This window comes from Phlebotomus argentipes, unplaced genomic scaffold, assembly GCF_947086385.1.
Source record: "Phlebotomus argentipes unplaced genomic scaffold, Phlebotomus argentipes genome assembly contig_33, whole genome shotgun sequence".
Classification (NCBI taxonomy): Eukaryota; Metazoa; Arthropoda; class Insecta; order Diptera; family Psychodidae; genus Phlebotomus; species Phlebotomus argentipes.
In genome coordinates this window covers 919,985-941,400 of record NW_026776167.1, presented here as the reverse complement: position 1 = coordinate 941,400, position 21,416 = coordinate 919,985, and the positions used below count along the sequence as shown (strand labels likewise).

Below are 21,416 nucleotides of genomic sequence, written 5' to 3'. Positions count from 1 at the left end.
TTGAGTGAGATTAGCCGGTAATTCAATTAAATCATTTTGAGCGACGTAGCGTTAAACTAACTCCCATCTAATGCCACATACCAATTTTAATTCTATTTTCTGCCCCCGCCCCTCAACTATATTTTCCACTTCATTTTCATAATCTCACGTGTGTGGGCCGGAAAAATTGATCCACCCCCCAATTTTTGGGATGTATTTTGTGCCATAAGAGGCGGTGAAGACAATTTATGTCTAATGATAATAATTTTAGGAGAGTTCCCGCACTTCCAATCAATTTGTTTACAATTTAGCGCTGACGATAAACAGAGGCTACTTGCCATCATGAGCCTCTGCCTCACATGTGCCCGAATGCTTATTTTCCCTTGGCATAATGGAATTAAAAGTGTAAAATGTTAATCAAGCTCCTTGATCGAAAATTCTATTCAATTTATGGCTTTTAATGAAAACATTCTCACCTCCATTCATATCACATTTCACAGTCTCACCCACACTTCCTCTCCGTCATTTCGAGATGAGTGGCTACGGAGCTTCCTTAATGAGGACATGATGAAGATTCAATTTACCTTGACGAATTTCTTCACAACTGTCAGCATCTCGAGGAATTGAAGGTTCTCTTTCACTTCCTTGACAATCGAACAAAAGCAGCAAGAGCACAGATGATATTAACGAATAAAAAATATTCCCTCATTTACTCTGAATGAAAAGGTATCAGCCTCATCTGAGGGGTAGTTTCTCTTCTAAATCACTTCTTCTCCGAAATCGAAAGTATTTATTAAATATTTATAAATCATATGCTTCCATAGAGATATTTTGCTATGAAAGTTTCAATTTCAGATCACTTTGTTCTCAATTTCACATGAAAGTATCTTGACTATTTTTTTTTTAATAAACATTTTTTAAAAACCCTGTTCTTTTTGGCAAACACTTTAAGATATAAAAATTTACGAATGTGTAATTAAAAAAACAGTATATGATTTTATTTATATCCTCATTCGAATAATTGTTACGAAGAATCTTCGAGAAATTTTTTTGTATATTTGAACTTTTTTGAACTGTTAACGTTTATGGGTTTTGTGAATCTTCAAATATTCTGTACCTACTCAAATTATATAAATCAACCCTTAATGAGGAAGTTTCACAAAATTATTCAACATTTCATTAAACTGCCAAATGGCTTCGGGCAATCAAATTTAAAGTCCTCATCAGTAATTTTCACTGTAATTTACACATTCTGCATTTTCGATTCCCTTCCTAGAGATGATAATTTCTGGTATTTTGTCACATATCTAGCAAATTCCTTCGCATGTGCATACCTCCTTCATCCAATCGAGTTCTCACTCCAGTGACAGCATCCGAACCCTTCATCTGTGCACGTCTGCTGAGGATGAGCCTCGGAGAGGCATCAAGGTGAGTTGATATATCACACAACAATGATGACAAGTTCAAAGACAGGATGCGGGATTCTCAACCTTCGCGACGCGCTCTCTTCAATCCCATTCGCTGTGTGAATCAAGTCATAAATAAATGGAACACATTTAATGTGTAATGTTTGTGAAGATACTGAGCAGATTCAGCAGTTTTGGAATGAGAATGAGATGGAGTTCGAAATTTGCCTCCCACTCTTCACCTGTTTGGGGGTGGCATCATTGAATTCGCACATCCTTGTTTGGGGAGTATGAAAAGGCAAAATACTCAGCGTGTTGCGTATCTGGCAAACTGACAAAGTTACAAAGCAATAATTTAAATAAATTCCCGCGGCGGGAAAAAGACATTCATCCAGCGGAATATTGCAGAAAATTATTACTCCCATCCGCTGAAGGAAGTCACGCTGAGGGTTGGGGGCTGTTCGGGGCCCTTCTCAAGGGGACTGGAGGAAAACCCAGAGAGAGAGCAAGGGGATGGAGTATGTGTGGAATGCTAAGGGAAAATTGAGCCACATAAACACACGTATTTATTACTGAAACATGAGGGAAGACGCTAGCAGAAATATCCATGAGTTGGAAACAAATTAAATTCTTCTACAGACAATGAGAAGTGGAGTGAGAGAGAGAAAGTATAAAAATGTTACATTTCTCGGCGAAAAAATGAATATTTCTCCGTTTGATATGCCCCAAAACGAAATGGTAAAACTTTTACACGTTTGATATCTTGTAAAGGGGAAGAAAATCTAGGAAAACACGCCAGATATAGAACTTTTTGATTCTTCACGTTGATTGCATTTGAAAATAATTTGCTAGCGTCGAGAAACCCAAAAGCTTCCATGAAGAGGAATATTTCTGAGCCTGATATAACTCAATTGGTCCCTTCTCTTGTTCCATTTCATTTGATTGAAGAATACGAGAGATTATGGAAAAAAGTGAAGGAGCAAAAAGAGCCTAGAACATCTTCAAAAGAGGCCAATTTGATTCGAAATTTTATTTATACATTATTATCAAACGCCTAAATTACAGGTTAAGCGAGAGGCGCACCAGTGTTCATCTGCTGGGATTGCCTCCAACTAAATGGGAAATATTTCAATCGTTATTATTAATTTGATTGATACACCGTTTGCATCTTAAGTATATTGCAATTTTATAATGACTGGGTTCTATCAGCCTCGCTTTTCACCTTTTTTGTCGATCATCCAAATCGATATAACTCTGCGATGATTTTTTTTCTACCCTCTTTCTCGTGGTGCCACCGAGGGGTCGTCATCATACTGCTTCTCAATGCAATTTGCATTTTTTCGTTGCAATGTGGAAACTTGAGGAGATCAGAGTAGACAATGCAAAACTCCAGGCTATCGCACACCAAAGACATTTTTCTAAAGTATTGGGAGATGCTGAAAAATCTTCTTAGTTATGTGAAATGGAGAAAATATTGCGTGAAAACATTCTTATCCTTCATACGCCAACAGCATCTTTCTCCTATTGGTTAATACAAAAAGTGAGCATAAGTGTATTCGCAGATGTTTTGGTTAGATCACTATCGTTATCGGAAACCAAAAGAGATAAAAGCCGATATGAGAAAGAATCACAGCAACAATTTACTCGCGAAGAGTTGCTAACCCCTTGATGATTTACGCGTTTTTGCCTGTCTTCGTTTTCTCCATGTTCGATTTGAAACATCGCAACTCAATCATTCGTCTCCTGCATCAGCATCTCTTGTCCACTCTTGCGAATCGCCCTGAGAAATTTGCGGAGATGCTCACAAAACGATTGGGCCTCGATTTCATGTCTCAAAAATTCCTGCGGTCCGCCGTGCATAATTCCCCGATGGACAAGTCTCCTGAGAAAGGGAGACACAATTGAAGTTTGTGCCAAAGAATTGGCCAGGCAGAGAGGTGGAAGGGGGTCGGTATTTACCATCAGGAGTTCACCTTATCGGACATAGTCGAAAGGGTTCACATTCAAATGACGTGCACAACACTATAATTTTCAAAGTATTTCCACCTCCCCCGGCATGGCGAGTTCCATGTTTTTGAGAAAATATACGTGGCGAGGAGAGAATGGTGGTCAGTGTTTGAGATAGTTTGTGGCATGCAAAGGTGGAAGACACCCCCTTTTCCATGGGTGACGCCTTCTCTTTGAAATTCTACCGTTCTGGACTCTTCGAGAATATTCCTCAACTCACCCCACCTCCCAGCCTGTCGCACAGTTCCGGGGATGCATAGAGAACAGCACAGGGAAGGAAAAGCCGCAAAAAGCTCCTGTGCACAAAGTAGCAGAAGAGACGTTTAAGTAACCAGAAACCATTTAATGGTTTTGCTTCAATGGTTACACTGGTCAGTCCCTCGCATTTGCTCTGCCTGGGATCCATCTTCGCACCTCCAAAGGACTGCCACAGCCCTTCAGGGATAAAACGGCACCTACAAAGACACTTGCAATTTGGCAGCTTATCGGATTTCGTTCCGCAATCAAACCAGCGAAGGAATGAGAATTTTTAATTGATTGAAGTAATTAAATGTGGTCAGCATCAGAAGCTGTATTTGCTCTAGCTATATATAGGATTAAAGCATATGAACTTGCGTAGGGGATGTTTATCATCGTTTATTTCTTTACGTAAAACATGGAAGTTACATTCAAACACAAACTGGAAAACTATATCCATTCTCAGCCCTCAAGAAATTTTTGTACATATATGTGTGTGTCCTCTGGAAAATCATCAGCATTTCGCCTGTGGCGCTCCAAGAAGAATGGTTCATCCTCCTGACAGTTGAAAGTGAAATAAATTCAATGGAGCAGAAGAAAGAGATGTGGTCCGCCATGGCAAGGGTGAACTCGCGCGGGGATGACATATGGTGGGTCCATGACTAGTCACAAATTCACCCAGAATTCCTCACAATTCACACATTTCAGATTGCACAATGTAATCTGGCGAAATAAATCGACCATACATTTTCATTTCTGGTTCAAAAACGAGTCCACAAGAGAGGGTGATGACTTCCCAAAAAACTTCCTCAGCTTCTTACTGTTTTTTTTTTGTCCAATCTCCTGCCATTGTCATTCAATGGATCTCGCCATGGTTAAATTTATTATTGTGCAATTTCAGCCAATTAAATTTATTCCATAGTTGTGATACATGGTGATGCTCGTAACTGTTTGGCGCTATTTTCTTCAACAACACTGCCGGAATTTTTCTGTGTTGTCATTGCCAGTGATTGAGAGATTTCTGGCTCAACACCACTGAATTCTTGTGAAAACTCTAAAGTGATGGAGAGTAATTAAATTTAGGTGGTGCACTTCTAATGTCAAATGGAATTGTCTTGAGCCAGAGGAAAATTTAATTTTTCCCAGATATACTTGGTACTTTAACCCAAGCCGGTATTCTGAGGGCTAAAATAGGTATGAAGAAATGGAGGATGACATTTAAAATATTATGCAGCATAATAAATTATGTTATAGCTCATTGTCATTTCCATCTATACTCCCAGACTCGAGAAAATATGGAAAATTGAACATGACTTGCAGTTGTATTTGTGCTAAGGTTTAAAATAATCCGAAATACAGCGACTTTCTCAACGAATTATATGAATTCTACACAGAAAAGCCACAATTTTCTCAAAGGATTATAGTTCGCAGAGCTTCCTTGGCAAAAATTCATTTCGCACATTAAACAAATACACCAACTCATACATGTGGGAAGTGAGAAAAAGATGTTAGAAGATTCATCCAGGAAAAAATGATGATTGCTTTTGAGAAGAATGAGAGAAAAAGCATTGAATTGAAAATTCATCTGAAATTTTGAATAGTCATTCAACAGTAATTCTTCTCTCAGGCTCTTTTTGTGAGTTCTTTTTTCCCAACCAGTTACAATCTCACCACTTTCACAAACTTCCCTTCTGCCCGAAAACAACCCCTTTCACTCTATATAGCGTCAATCGTGATTGGGAGCAGAACACCCCTTTTGCAGTTTCCTCGCTCTGAAACCCATATCAAAGCACATACACGCACTTAAACATTTCACTTTTGGTGATTGATTTGAATCTAATTCAATCTAACATGTGCAATATGAAATATTAAAATAACTCCTCTTTCGTTTCGCACAAAATAATTCCTTACACATTTCGCCTCTATTGAGGATAGATGATTAATTAGTTTATAAATTCATCTCTTCACTTTTGATTTCTCTGCCTGTGAATGGGATACAATCACTCTTCATTCATGAATTTCCTTCGGTGGCAACCGGAGGAAATCAGAAGGGATGTTTTATTATTATAAATATTTCTTCAACGGGATATTGATAGCTTACGAAAAAAATACCGACAAAATTAATTCCAATATGATGAATTTCATTCAATCAATACCTGCAAACATATACAAAAATTCATATAATATTGCTTAGATTGGAAATAGTAAGTGGTTACATATATGATTTGAGTTTTATAAATCTAAATAAATTTTTTTATAAATAAATAAAACTACGATAAAGCCATTTGAACTTTAAAATAAAAGTTAAAAAATCAAGCATACTGTAACAAGTAGCAACTTGTTATTTTCCTCGGTTATTTCTTTACTTCTCATATCGCAAGCATTTTGATCCACCCCAAAGTCAAATTCACCCTCGTACAATGCACTGAAGATTTAAATTCCACAAAATTGCATAATTTGCATATCTAACCTATAATAAGGTATAATAAAATGTGTTCTACAAAAGATGATTTGGAAGACAAAAGTATACATATGATAGTGATATTTTCTCCTTATTTCACGCCTTGGCGTTATATTCATAAGTCGTTTTTGGTTTTTTTTATATGGACAATTGTATTATCACAAATGTTAATAGGTATAAGATATTTTATTAGGGATTCAGCAAAGAAGATGAGCTATCAATGCGTTCAGCTTGTTTGATGGTTTCAGAGGGAAATCTTTAAAATGTTACAGAATTTTACATATTCAGTGTGTTATATGCAAGTATATTTGCTGGCCAATGAGAAGACAAGCAATCTAAATCAGAAATAAATCTAAAATGTATAAAAATTGCCACTGATAAAGCAAAATTTAAAGAGAGCAGAAAACCCACCCTTCACAGCCATGATCAGCAGAGCAGAGAGCAGAAAAAATCAGCAATAAATATTTTAATGGGATGTGAATTTGTATGCAGATTTTCCAATTTCACATCCAACTCTTCTCGCCAACTTGCAGTGTTTTTCGTCAATCACCACGTCGAATGAGACAATTTAACGCCAAAACGTAGACGTATATATTGCTCATCTATTCGAAGAGACCACCGCTCTACATGCTTTTCTACTCCAACATATACAATTTATATTCCCGCAGTCGTTTTGCATATCATTGTGCATTTTGAGGGGCGACAGATGGCTTTCTCTCTTGGCCACCCTACAACCCAACGGGAATCATGATAAAATGACTTTCGATAGCCTGATGACATCTTGTGACACTTTTATTACGTGGAAGGTTTATTGCAGAATTCTTCCCGCCCTCCGTCCGACGACACTGGAATAAAATATCGGATAGGATCCTTCTCTCGTGTGCGCGCTGGACAAATTATTGAAAATATTCCGTCATCTCTCTGCCCAAGTATGATTTTCGTCCTCTGAGAAAATTGTATGCGGGATAGCACACAATGGAAAGGATGGCTTCTCAGCCACGATCCATTGATAGGGGAAGCCTTTTGTGGTGGGCGAAAAACGAAGAAGCATCGGAGGATTATTGCACGTGGGGGTTGAATATATTGCTCCCGCTTATCCCATTGAGATGAATAGAATGGCATATATTTAAAATTCGACGTCAGAGCCCATGTTAAAGCCTCGGCCGCACAAAGGGGACCAATGAGCAATATTTCATGAAATATAGTCAATTTAGAGCAATAATGCTGAAAATACCGCGGAAAGGTTGAAAAATACCAAATCACCCATTAAATGGAATTTATTTTTCTCATCTCCCAGTGGTGTGGGGTAGCATATCTCGCCGTCTTCCTGGACCAATCCTTCGCCCTGTCGATTTTTATGGGCGATATTCATCCATTATCTCAGCAAAATTGTCCCCCAAAGCGAGGGAGGAAATTCATCTTTATCGCGCGTATTTGAATTCTTGTTACTCATTCATTTAAATATATGCTTATCTCATCATCGACAGAAACGATCTCCCAATATGTCCTTGTGAGGATCATTATTCCCATTATCATTATGGTGCCTTCCCGATTGACAATCAATATGCATTACTCTGAAAGAAGTAAAGTCAAAATGCATTCTGTCAGTTTAGAAGTTGATTTTTCGTAAAAATGGGGTAACTAGGATTTACTGTAGCTTTTTTGGGGGTCAACGTCAAATGTATACTCTATTTATCAATTAAATTTTATTTCATTGCCAAGTCTAGAGTTGTGTAACTTCACTTACTGAGCCTCGCGACGAGTGCGTCACCCTTACCGAGCAGGTGAATTTCACCTTCCCACAGGGAATAATAATTCCGCCTCGTATATGGTTCAATTCGAGGGTGCGTATCTTTCCAGCTCGCGCCAAATTAAATTGTAATATCAATAATTGCAGGATACTTGAAACGCAATTCACAAACACATGGATGTGATGGACAACGAGGGGATGCATTTCTAATTCACTCTCAAAGCCTCCCCACGAGCACTAGCTCGGAGTAGTTTTCACGGAAGTAATTTTCTTACCCAGAGGTACCTTAACAAATCATGATGAAATGTATTCAAATTGCATATTGACGAGATGGAAATAATTTATGACAGCACAAAGAATTGCAGTAAACTTATTGGTGTGAGTGTGGTGAAAAAGTTTCTAATTTGTTATGTTTTTCCCGTAAGCTCAGGTGAGATAATTAGTTAAATGGTTTTATTATCGCACTATGGGATAAAACTTTTCAACTCGGCACAATACAAAATTGCTCTCTAGTACTTTCGAATGTCGATTTGTGAAATAGATCGGTCAATTCCAGCGGTGATTTATTATATCACAGTTTATAATTTGAAACATTCTGGGTCACAAACCTTCTGTCCAGGGCCTCACCAGAGCGAGGGGATGGGCGAGAAAGTGCTTCTGGGGATGATGAATATCGTGGGCAATTTTCTTCTCCACCCCCTCCACATAACACACTTTTCCACACCACTAAGTATAAATTCAATGGGAAAATGACGATCCCCAAAACTAGTCGTGTGTGTTGTATCTTGATCATCATCATCAGGCGGCTCGAATGGAAATTACATTGATGAGAGAAATATGGTGTGTATGCGGCTGGAAGATGAACCTGGAAAATAATGCTCGCAACTTTGATTAATGGAAATTCGATATATGAATCCCAGTGACTACGCAAATGTCCAACTCATTACAATTAATATCAGATAATACTCGGAGTGTGTAGGGCTAAATGGATGGATTTTCCTCTCCTTTCAACTTCCTTGGGAGATGACCTTATAGTTTACAAGACACACCCCAACCCCTTTACAATCTACTTATATTGTCTGGTGCGCCACATGAGGCGCACACACATTTGTATCTTCGCCTCTTTCACCATCGACGAAATCCGGGCTTTTTGAGAGGGTGGGCAGGCATCTTCGGGCACATCATCAAGACCACGACCCATATCAAATTATATTCAAATCTTCAATCGATATTTATGCTCATCCTGTTGTGTTTTGAGCCATTGGCTTTGTCTTATATCCACTCGTGAGTCCAACACGGGCGCCCGTTACAGCCCTCTTGGAAGATACCTCTTCATTTACATATCTGTCTGAAACACATGCACTAAACAATATTTGTCCATCCTCATACACGAGGACCACCAGTCGTTTGGTGGAAAATTGAAATTGCCGCCTCTACGCAAATCACGCTGAGATTTTCCCTTGGCAATGATTTTCAATGATTCCTGCTAGTCTTCTCGCAGCACCTCCGAATTACCTATGAAATTCAACATCTTGGGGCGAAAGCACTCACTCAGCCTCGCCTTCCAGGGAAAGGAAAACTCATTCCTAGGGTTCGCCGTTCACCCTAGCAAACATAACATAAATCTCATGTAAAGTGTGAACGTTGTTTATTCAATTATAAAACCCACCATCAAACTATATGTGGAAAGACAGTGCAATGTGTGTGAGAAAATTAAGGAAAACTATAACCCGGAGTAAAAGAGCAAGTCTTTTCCCACACTCTCTGTTATGCTTTTCTCGGCATGTTATTATTGTGGACATGTGGAGCCTTTCTCGAGAATATTCTGCCCCCTCCGCCTCTTTGATTATGTCCACCCACGTCTCCAGGAACGAGCGGGTGGTCTCAATGTAAACAGATTTGATAGAGGTGTACATATGCATATGTAAAATTCTAACCCCATTTGCCAACTTCAAACACATCTCCTTATTTCTGTTTACAGCATCGTAAGAGCTATGCAGTCCGTTTTACAATTAAAAACTTTGTTTAGACAAAATCAAATCGGATTGCATGAGTTTCTGAAATTCGCATTCTTATAGCATTTTTTATTTATGTTAAACAAAGTATTTTGCAATTCTGCAGGCACGCAAAACAACCGTATCTTATAAAATCAGTTTCCAAATCTTTTCAAAATAATATTTGCCAAAAGGGCTTGATTACTAGATTGTAACTGGGAATTGTGTTATATTTTTTATTTTATTTTCTTATAATTATATTTTATAAAATATAGCCACTTAATGCTCGATCATCATCAATTGATCCTTAAGATATCTGTATCATCCCCAAATTTACTGCGCCCTTGTATTGCTCATTGATTTTTCAGCACTGTGCATTATAATTTCCCTTTAAAAGAGAAAATTTTGGTTACTCTCACACCCTTATGTTAGTGAGAAAGGGGCAGAGAATAAGTAAGCATATCAATCTTTGTACATTTGAAAATATGGATGGTAGTGAAATCCCCTCTGTTGATATGGTTGTGCATTTTGGCAAAACGAAATGGATATTGGTGTGGCATGGCAAAAAGAGGCTGAACACTGCACAAAAACTAAATCTCAATTCTTTAAACTTGATTCGTCATTAGCATAATCTACAATCCATCACAGCTGTCAGGAACTTGTGACTAAATTCGATTATGCTGTGGAATATATCAAACTTGGCTACAAAACATTCAGTGTATGCGACTGGGCATGGATGGATTTTATGTTAAATAAATATATAGAGAGATGAAGAAGAAAAAAATGTTCAACCATGAAAAATCTCTTTCAGTCTCGAGGGCTCAATCGTGATGTGGATTTCTATCCATATCTCTCCGTTGGTCTTTCTTCTTCACTTTTCCCATCGACCACACACTTCCCCCGCCCCTGGGTCGTCGTAAAAGTGGACGCAGAGATTTGCCACCCACTCCGACAGGGTGGCGAAAAGTGATTTTCTATTGGACACTTGGGAAAATGGTCATGAAGTGAATTTCTCCGAACATCAGCGAAATTTTATGAATCTCACTCGAGCTCAATCTCATGGCTTTTCTCGCTCTGTTTTCCAATCTCGCTCCGCACAGAGGAGAGGAGCTTATCAATAATTTTTCCCACCCTCTCGTGCATCAATCCATCTATGTAGCCTCTCCGCACTAACGCTTTATCTCCCAATGTGTCCAACGCAATTTTGCTCAGGATCGTTTCTTAAATAAATTGTGAGATATCGACAAAATTTACTTTATTATTTCGCCTGACTTTATGATTGTGAGCGGACCATGAGAATGAATTTGGGCGATGTACTCCCATGTGAATCATTGTGGACTATCTATCTTCTATCTTTTGTCAGAAGAGAGAAAAAAAATTAAGAACCTCATCGCTCTGAGATGGCCGAGCGCCTACATCTCCGCAACACGCATCACGAATCTTTTATTTATGGACGCAACGGATATGAGGAGAAAAATGTGCCCAATAAATTTATTATTCCGCAGCATCGCATGGCTTTGGGTTGTGAGGACTCAAGAAAATTGTTTTTTGTCCTCACTCTGGGAAGGAATCGCTCAGTGTCTTGGCCGAAATCAATTAAGGCTTTTGTGTAGCATCTGCGATGCAATTTGCTGAAGAGGTGTGGCATGCGATTTTGATGATTTGCCAGTGTAAATAAATTTAATATAAAAGTCATTTGACACACACACATGATGATGACGACACTTTGTGTCATATATCGAATTCACGTACGAAATATTATATTTAATTAATATGCTAATAAAGCAAAGAGGGCAATCAAACCTCGTCTCACTCTCTTTGATGGCTTGGCAGGATGAGGAGAGGAACTCCTTCTGTGACTGCTGATATAAATCGCTTTCGAGAGTTTTGTCGCTTTGATGTTGAGTGCGCTCTCAGAATTATACGATCAAATTTAAATTATTATTGCCAGTCATAATCATATTCATTGCGATACACGTTAACAATATTGATACTTCAGTCTCAGGAACTGGTAAGTTTTCCTCACTCTGGCATGGGAAATTATAATACGAAATTCTTCACTAACCCCTTTGCAACATTTTGGAATAAATGATTTTTTAAAGATACAGGACTCACACAGGAAAAGAAAAATATACGTGCGTAAGTAACGCGAATGAAAAACAAAGTTTAGCACCTTCAACATCTTTTAATCGTAGGATTGAAGATAAAAGGGGTTTCTTTCCTTTTCAACTGAGGGATAAATTTCAAGTTTATCTCAAAATTGGGAAAGGGAAATTCTTAACAAATGATGTTGAGTTAGGGTAAATTTTTTTTAAGAAAGTCTAATCTAAAGAGAGACATGGAAAAAATGTAATTAATACCGTTAATAACGGTGGAAGTTAACATATAATAAAGCAAAATAATGAGGCAAGTATCCTTTTTTCAGGGATGCGCAGGGTGAAAAATTTCTCAATGCACACCATCGACACCCTTTTTCAATTAAAATAGTCTAATCACTTGATGAAAGGGAAAATTTTTTATTGTAATAATTAAATTCAAGTTTAAATTGTAATTAAATAACTCTTTTGTCTTCCAGTCCCCGCACAGTGTCAAAGGAAAAACTGGCAAGACTCTCGGGTTTTGCGGCAAAAGACACAGCCAGGAAGTGAGAAGTCGAGGGATCTCGAAATGATTTGGGATTCTGTGGGGTTGCCTGGCAGTTCGAGGTACGCGTATTCTGACAAACAATTGACGGCAGCCATCGACAATGTCCGGAGAAAGTCCTCCTCATTATATTTATTATTATTTTATCTGTGCTCAAATTTAATCTCATGCCCAAGTGCAATTTCCTGAGGGGAGCAATGAGGAGCTCTTGAGAGTCTTTCGGGCCAGATGAATAGCTCATTGTGTTAAAAATAACAATAATGAGATGAAAAGGAGTATTTCATTTGAGCCAGTTTTGGCTTCTTATAACATTTTATAACCATCATCTTTTCATCCCCAATTTCACTCACCTCGCCCCAAACATCAGTTGTAAGGTGTGATTTCTTGTCTCTTAGCATAGCACCCTTTCCCGGAAGGGGAGACCGAGGGTGTATGGTGCCTGAAATAGGAAACGAAAAACATTTTATTAAAATAATTTTCTCAGAGAGTCAACCATCATGTGCGGAGAGTTTTCATGTGGGTTGTGCGGTTAGAATTCCCTCACACCCGACCGCAGAGTCAGTGAGAGATCCCTTTATTTTGGAAGAACCCCAATTTCTCTTGTGCCTTCATTGTTAATTACATAATCTTTTATTCTGCCAATCCTTCCTCTCCTTTTAGCAAGTTTCAACTATAGTTTTGCACTCCTCCTGAAAAATGCTATCCCTTGAATTTCTGCAAAATCTTACCGTAAAAGACATTGTTCACTGTCCAGAGGGATGATATAAGAAGAGAGCGACGATTTCGCAGCTCAAGAAAAAAAACACTTTTTTTTTAATTTTTCACACAAACCAATTACGAATAATTTCTTCTCTGTGTTCCTTCGCTAAGCTCCCCTGGGAGTTGAGAAGGAAGTGTCCATGTTCGCGGGTGTGAGGTCTGTGACAATGGGCGCTTCTCTAAGGTCCCACGAGAAATTTAGCCACAATCCCCGCGACTGATGACGAGTGGTGGGGTGTGAGCCACGGACAAATGGGAAAGAAAATTAAATCACGTTGTCCTACATAGTACTTGCAGCATGTTTCCATAAATCTCCGTAATGAAAATGAAAAATTCATGAAAAGAAAACCCACGATATTTTTTTTCTGGTTGGGCCCCACGGGTGAAAAATGTTCCTTGTCACACTGACTGTATATTTTTCTCCGTCTCATCGGCCTGAAATGGGCGAAACACATAGCCTGAAAATCCTTAATAGCTCGACAGAGACAAAGAGGGTGGTCGGTGTGAAATTAAAAGATTTCCATGCGCGCCAAATGAAAGTTTCTTGTGTAAGACAATTTAGGAGGCAAGAACCTCGGCAGGTGTAAGTGAAAAATATCTCTAAATATTTAATTGGTGTCATTCATGAAAAGGCAAGATATACACAATCCAATTTTTCGCAGCTCTCCATAAAGTTATTCTACAAAGGCAAGCACATAATGAGCTGTTTAGAAAAGAGTGTTTTATTCACTGGACAGAAAAAATAATCATATTTAGCCACAAAGGAATTGTGAATACTACTAACACATTAATCTCACTATTAACTTAATGATTGACAATTGCGAAATATATTTTCAATCATCCGTTTCTAAAAGATCAACTATATGTAAAAGTATTGTCTGGATTTTCCAAATTTTCTCATATTCAGAAACAGAAGATTGTATGAAATAAATCTTATCCATTTCCTAATTAAAGAAAAAGATTTAAAAAGATAATACGTTGTCTTTGTATAACGTTTATACACATTTTTTCTCATACAAAGATATAAAATTTAAATTTCTCCATCCAAGTGGAAGAGACTAAGTATATGTATAAAACACATACAAATAAGTATAAAAGCTTCTCAAAAGCTCCATGTGCCACTCCCCATCTTCTTGCTGAGGGTGTAGATTAAGGGGTGGGGCGTTGGGTGGAAATGAATGTTTCTGAGCGCAATTCATTATTTATTTAATGCAATAAAGGATAATTTATATTTATATCCCTATCCAAAGCTTCATCTCTCTTGCCTCTCTTCGAGTTCCAGTCTTTTCCACTCTGGGAAATGTAACTGCTGGATGTAAGAAAATGCACAGAGACTGAATTGCTTTTTCCATGCTCCTCTTTCTCTGTCTCCCGCGCACATTCCGGACGAGCTTTTGTGTGCATAGCGAAACACTCCATGCACCCAATCCCACACCACCTTGACTTTACTTTCACGCTAAAAGCTCCCGCACCAGTCTCAAGTTGAAATTGGAAATTCTTTTATATGCAACTTTAATGTTATGTTCAACTATGTGCTTTTTCCACTCTCGAAATAGAAGTGCATAAAAGAAAGGTTTTACCGGGGTTTCGGGATAAAAACGAGAATCTTGTGTTTAATTTTCACCCAGAATTTTTTATTCTTATCCCACAGGAAATCGCCTGAGGTGTCATTGAATTTGAAAGCGAAAACTTTTTCGTTAGTCTGAGAGCAGTCATTTTAATCAAAATCTATTAGTGTGTCAAATCCTTTCCGGGGTGAGAAATTAATGTTTATCCTCTGCAGTGAGAGAAAAATTGTCCGCAATCTATTTGTATTTTATGTTGAGAAGAGAAGAGAGATTGTCTGCAGAGGAAAAGCTCAAAAGTTTTTGGGAGAGGGGCAAAAGTTGCAGATGAAATATTGGAAAACTGGGCGTCACCAATTCAACTGAGTTTCATCTGCGCGTCTCTCGCTGCATTTCCACTACTCTGGATGAAGGAGCAAGTGAGAGAGAGCTTTTCCTCTCCACCACCCTCTTGGAAATATGATTTTCATGGCTGCTGGCAGGAGGGGGTGGTGTTTGGAAAATTGCACAAGTGACACAGCAGCAAACCCACCTGCCTTTCGTCCGCATGTTTTCGTGCCGTCATGGAATGAGGCAAATATTATCATCCTTTGTGCACTCTGCCAACTAAAGCTTGCAGACAACTCCATGGCGCATAAAAGCTTCCATGGAAAATTTGGGCGAGGGTGAAAGTTTACTAGAGCGACATTTCGAGTGGGATGATTATATGTGATGTTATTTGGTGCGCCATCCCCGCGCCCTATTCATAGGAAATATTAGTTTTAGCATAAAATGCCACTTGGAAATGCTTTTCTTGAGAACACATATGGAATCAGGGGAAACCTACTGGCCAAAGACATGCCCTCTGGATATCGACACCACAAGTCATAAAAAGACATGTCTTCAGGTTCCACCCAAAAGTTCTCTTGGAATCACACCAACGAAATCGCACGAAAGTTCACCGCACACAAATACAAAAGGGGCGAATTTGAGTGTGGGTGGCGAGAAGCGATTGAAATGGAAGAAACTCATGGGCGTCTGCAGACTCCAAATGTGAGCGTGTCTTTCTGCAGATGTTGAAATGGCACAAGACATGCGCCTTCTCGAATCACAAAATTATTGGCTACAAAACAAATATAGAGCGAGAAAATTATGTATCTGTAAGCTCACTCTGTATTTTTTCTCCAACACCCCCCACCGCCCCTCCACATCTCCATCCCAAAGAGAATAAGACGAGAGCGAGGAAAAAAACCATCACGAAAAGTTCTTTTTCTCGTTTACATCGTGGCGATGGAGGATTTTCCCTCTTAGAGCCGCATATATACGAAAAATTTTATGTGGTTTTCTCCTCTGGGGTAGTAATATATGAAGGGCCCCCTGCTGATGGAAAAAATGACCTAGATATATATTTTATGCTCCAATGTCTTGGCTATACACCATTCCCATAGATGCCTCTATATATATTTATTATGATTACATTCAACTCTTATTCTATCTCCTCACATTTCTCTCTCTCTCTTTCTCACTCTCCTTCTCTCTCTCATACACTCTCTCACTTCCACCGTTGGCGGCATAACTCACAGAGGGAGAAGAAATATAACAACATACATAAAAAGATATTCCATATAAAAATATACTCATAGTGTGAGATGCGTGGAAAATGTAAGAAGAAAAATATATTTCCAGTACAATCATTCTCTCGTTCCCACTCGCAAGGAGCTTTTTCCGTTGCTCATATTTGGGCACCACCCATTCAATGAACCATACAGAGGGAGAAAAATATTTCGTTTTGGCACCCCCAAAAACACTCACACATTCTCCCCAGCAGGAGGTGTGGGAAATTCTTTGGGGATGATGATGGTGTGAAAGCCTCCCCCGAAAATGATGAGATTTTCGTATTATTTTGGAAATTTATATTCGGTACCATGAGTGAGAAAAGTTTGGTGAGAGAAAAGGCACAGATATAAGGTATGAAATATGCTGGGAAAATCTAAAATCAATACACGTCTAAAATGGCTCTTCCACAATTCCATTGAAGGCGTCACACAAAAAACCCATGACTACATCAGCGTTATCTGTGGAAGGACAATTTTTTTACTCTTAAAACAATCCCAAAAACCATCCAAACATTTTTAATTTTTTAATCATTTCTGAATACTTTTTTCCCAAGTTTGTGTATCACATTTTGTTCTAATTTTCGATAACTTTCAGATTTATATTTCAGACATCCATATGAAGTGGTCTCACATTTCACAAATACAACAGCTTTCCTTGAAATAAACCAATTCTTGATCTACTGATTGCAATTAGTTTATCAGCTTTATCAATTATTTGCTCTTCTCTAAGTGTATATAATTTGTTTTCCATATGAATGTCCTCTCATGTCCAATAAAAATCCCATAGTGCACTCTGAGACCTTTCAGAAAAGCAATTAATCTGGTAAAACTGAGAGTCCATTAGAAATAATCAATGAATTCATTTAAAAATTTGAGTCGTGTGAAAAAAGTATGACAGATAAGCGAGCTTTTCTACTATTCTTCAAGAGGAAATCATGGTGATGAAACCTACTCAATTATTGCATATATGACATTTATGTTTGGTCAAATGAGTCAAATCTGCTTTAAGGCTAAAAATAGCCCAAGAGTAAAGGGCCAAATTATACAGTTTCATCACGCATTTATCATTCAAAAAACAACCGTGAAAGCGATTGTAGAAAGGGTCACGTTATGGAAATGATCGTTCATTGGAATTGAGAATTTATGGCAGAATTCTGAAACTAATGGATCACACTCTTGTGATGAAAGTTCATTTGCCTCCGTGGAATGATTTATGCATGTTGTTTTCACTTTCAGTAAAATGTCTTGGGCTAGGGCTATCTCTATAGAATGCGCGCCTCCCGTCCATTCCAGTTTTGCTCTTGAGACAGAAGAGTGCACTGCACCCACGTCGGTCTCTTGACCGACGCAAATGCTCAAAGGGCTCGATAAGATGATAATAAAACTTTCTAATTTTCCATCGTCCGATGACCCCCTTTTCCCGTTCGTCCCCACCTGGGGCGAAAGAGCCTAATTAACAGCTCATTGCAACAGACTTTCTAATGAGTTTGTGAGGAAAATTGCGTGGAAAATTTGGCCGTGTACACTAAAAAGATCCAGCCTAAAATAATATTGAAGAATGCGCGAATTAAACCCCGAATCAGTTTCAACCGGAATACAATGAGATGGTCGTTTTTGGATTTTATATGTCGTCTTTTTGGACAGCCAAAAGTATTAATCGCAGTGGTGGTAAAGAAATGCAGCTCCAGACACATAAAGGATGAACAAAAAGAGGGGCCAACAAAATTTGTATAGACCAAGATCTGGTTTTGGAATATCGCGAATTCCTCGGAAGTTTGACTGTCTGAAAATCTGGTCGATGTTTTTAGCATTCGTTCTCGTGATACGAATCAGACTAAACCTGGGGGAATTCCAATTTTAGTCAATCCAATAGTTCAACCATTGAGGTAGGTCCACTTAAATGCATTCATGTGGACATTTTCGCTGCTCTTATAATCGAACACTTCTTTTCTCATCCCACAGCTTTTTCCCAGCTGTTTTTCCATCTACGCGCTTCTGTCAGTGCATGTGCAGTATTTATCTGGAAAATAAAGTAGTAGCAATGATTACGTTGCTAATAAAATGATGATAATAATATAAGTAATGATTGCGATGATATTTTATATAAAATTGCAGTGGGTGTGAATACTTATCACGAATGACAATCTGCAAAAATACATTTTGTTTGTAACAATTGATTTTCTAGAGAGAACATTTAGACAAATCGATGATAAAAAACGATTGCGAATAAATCATATGAGACAATTTTATCTAATTCTATATTGAGTAAGTATAAATTAGTATTATTGTGTTGCATAAATGATCATCACAGTTTAGAGGATTTTTTTTTACGAAAAAAGCATTTATAAAGACGTTATTAAATAATTCATTTGCGTGATCTGCACAGTGAAGAACATAATTGTAGCAAAAATTTGCATTATTTGCAAGTTTGCATAAAAATACATAAGTATATTTCAGTGAGTTCAGCCTTTAAAATGCTAATTTCCTTCACGACCCAATCTTTTAACGGAATAAGAACTTAAATAATAGAAAATTTTGCCCTAAGAACTTCACAGTGCATCGTACATCAATTCAATTTTATTTAAACAGCGCATTGTAAAATTTGCAAGTGATTCGATTAACACTGAAATAACTGTAATTGCTTTAATGATGCAACCTTGGCCGCGCTCAAGTTATAAAGTCATGCGACTCTTTTTTCGTTTGTTTTCTCCATACGAAAAGAACGACGAAGTCTTGCAAGTTCTCCCCAATTCTTTCTTCTCTTTCGCCCAAAAAGGCTGCCACTGACAGAAGCGTCTATCTCGCTTGTTTTCAGGTCTTCAACATGGAATTTGTATTATTTCTGCCATATATGGGAAAAATCGCTCTGACCTTATATTTGATAGGATTGATAAGAGAATGTGATACTGTTTGTCATCCATGTGTCTCAATTCCGGAAAAATTTGCATCGTGAGCTGTAAATTGAGTCGCTCAGAGGGGTCAATCTCTATGTGGTGATGGAATACAAAGATTACACTGAATTATCTAATGTCTATTTTTGCTCCTCGGGCACTCAAGCTTCTGTGGCTGACGTTGAGCTTCGGAGCTTTGTCATTTAAATTCTCCAGCGTCAGAAATATGCCAGTACAAATGTGGGATTTCCGTGGAAAATAATCTTGTGTGGGTTTTTGTAATTTAGATTTTCATTGAATATTTTGCAGTGTCAGGCCAAAATCTCTGACCCTTCCAACCGCATCCCATTGTGAGACTATTAATATTCTTCTTAGTTAATTTTTTTGTGATTTCCGTTGATCCCACTCCACACAAGCACACACACATGCCACTTCATGAGCTTTCTGGACCTTCCATTGGTCACTAGACTTCCAGATTCATCTCTGAATTGTCCAATTCCGACTGCTCTCGCCCCACATCACGGCACTCTTTCTCTGAGTCAATTTTTGGGCCACTTTTTGGCCACCATAATCGCCCAAAAGATACAACTGAGAGTATAAAAAAGCACTAACGCCACGCGAAGCGCTCACAAGTTTTGTGGTCAGTCAGTGATGAACAAGGCATATCTGTACCAGAAATCCAACAGTCTGCAGCGCAGGGATGCGAAAGAGATCTTGAAAGAGTTTGGGCACCTCATTCAGTGGCGCGGAGATGGGGAAGATTCCATTCTGGACATCGGCTGTGGCAGTGGGGATGTCCTGATCGACTATCTGCTACCTGTGCTACCTCAGAACTACTCTCGCGTGATCGGAGCAGATATTTCCGAGCAAATGGTGAGATACGCCAGAGATACTTATGGCTATCTGAAGGGTATCTCCTTCGCCACCATGGACATTGGCGCCCTCGCGATGACCAGTGAAATAGAGCCTGTTCATCATATCACATCTTTCTACTGCCTCCACTGGGTGCAGAACCAGAAGTAGTGCAACTCCACATCGTTTTTCCAAATTTATTTCAATTGTCCTTTCTATTAGGGCCGCAGTGCAGAATATCTACAACCTCCTGACACCCGATGGCGATTGCTTGCTCACTTTCTTGGCTAATATGCCCATATTTGAGATCTACGAGAAAATGGCAAGAAGTAAGCGCTGGGCTTCATACATGACTGACGTCCACAAATTCGTTTCTCCCTATCAGCATTCCAAAAAGCCCGCTGAGGAGTTTTGGAATCTCATGTACGCCGCGGGATTCACAGAGATTCGGATAGAGTTGAAGGATAATTTCTTCGTTTATGACGGAATAGACATCCTAAAAAGTATAACAGCTCCGCTTACAATACCATATTTCTCGCTTATACCTATTCTTCTCTTTACTAGAGTCTGTGAGAGCAATTAATCCCTTTCTGGAGAGAATCCCTGCAGCCATGCACGAGAGCTTTCTCAATGACTATGTAGGCTGGGTGGCGAGAATGAGTCTTTTCGAAAGCAATAACAAGATTATCACACCATACAAACTGCTAGTGGCTTATGGCAAAAAGTAGTGTCTTACACATCAATGAATTGTAATGGAAATATTCTAAATAAATTAGTATATCAGGTGCTTTGAATATAATTTAATTTTAATCCGAAAAGAGCCTGTTTCATGGCTGTTATTTTTCATTGGATTCAAAATAAAGTTTTTACGATAGCAGCGCCATCATTGTAGAATTACATGAAAAATAGTACAATTGATATTTCATCCGTATTTCATTCTAAATTGAATTCTCCATATTGGGAAACCGTCTATTGAAGAACGGCCCCATCATATAGTGTAAATAAATAAATGACTCACAGTTATTCCACAACGCGATTTTCCTTGAGATTTGCTCATTACAATTCAATTACAATTGCAATTAAATTTTTTCTATGAAAATATAATTATATGTGCTGTATTCCAGATTAACTTATTTCAGTGGGTGAATTCGAGCCCACGTTTTCAACGCAAACAAAATTATTGTATTTTGATTTGTCCATTTTTAACCCAAAATTATTAATTAAAAAATATATGCAAATTTTCACACAATTCGCATCGATATATTGAACTGGTTGTG

At 38.4% G+C, this 21,416-nt stretch overlaps 1 protein-coding gene across 1 annotated transcript; it reads left to right on the top strand.

Annotated features, from left to right (window-relative positions):
• Positions 1-19,923: 19,923 nt before the first annotated feature.
• On the top strand, positions 19,924-20,918 carry LOC132256891 (juvenile hormone acid O-methyltransferase). Its single transcript, XM_059753483.1, has 3 exons — positions 19,924-20,306; positions 20,362-20,642; positions 20,704-20,918. The coding sequence occupies exons 1-3, from the start codon at positions 19,939-19,941 to the stop codon at positions 20,865-20,867; spliced, it is 813 nt and encodes a 270-aa protein (XP_059609466.1). The 5' UTR covers positions 19,924-19,938; the 3' UTR covers positions 20,868-20,918.
• Positions 20,919-21,416: the final 498 nt, after the last annotated feature.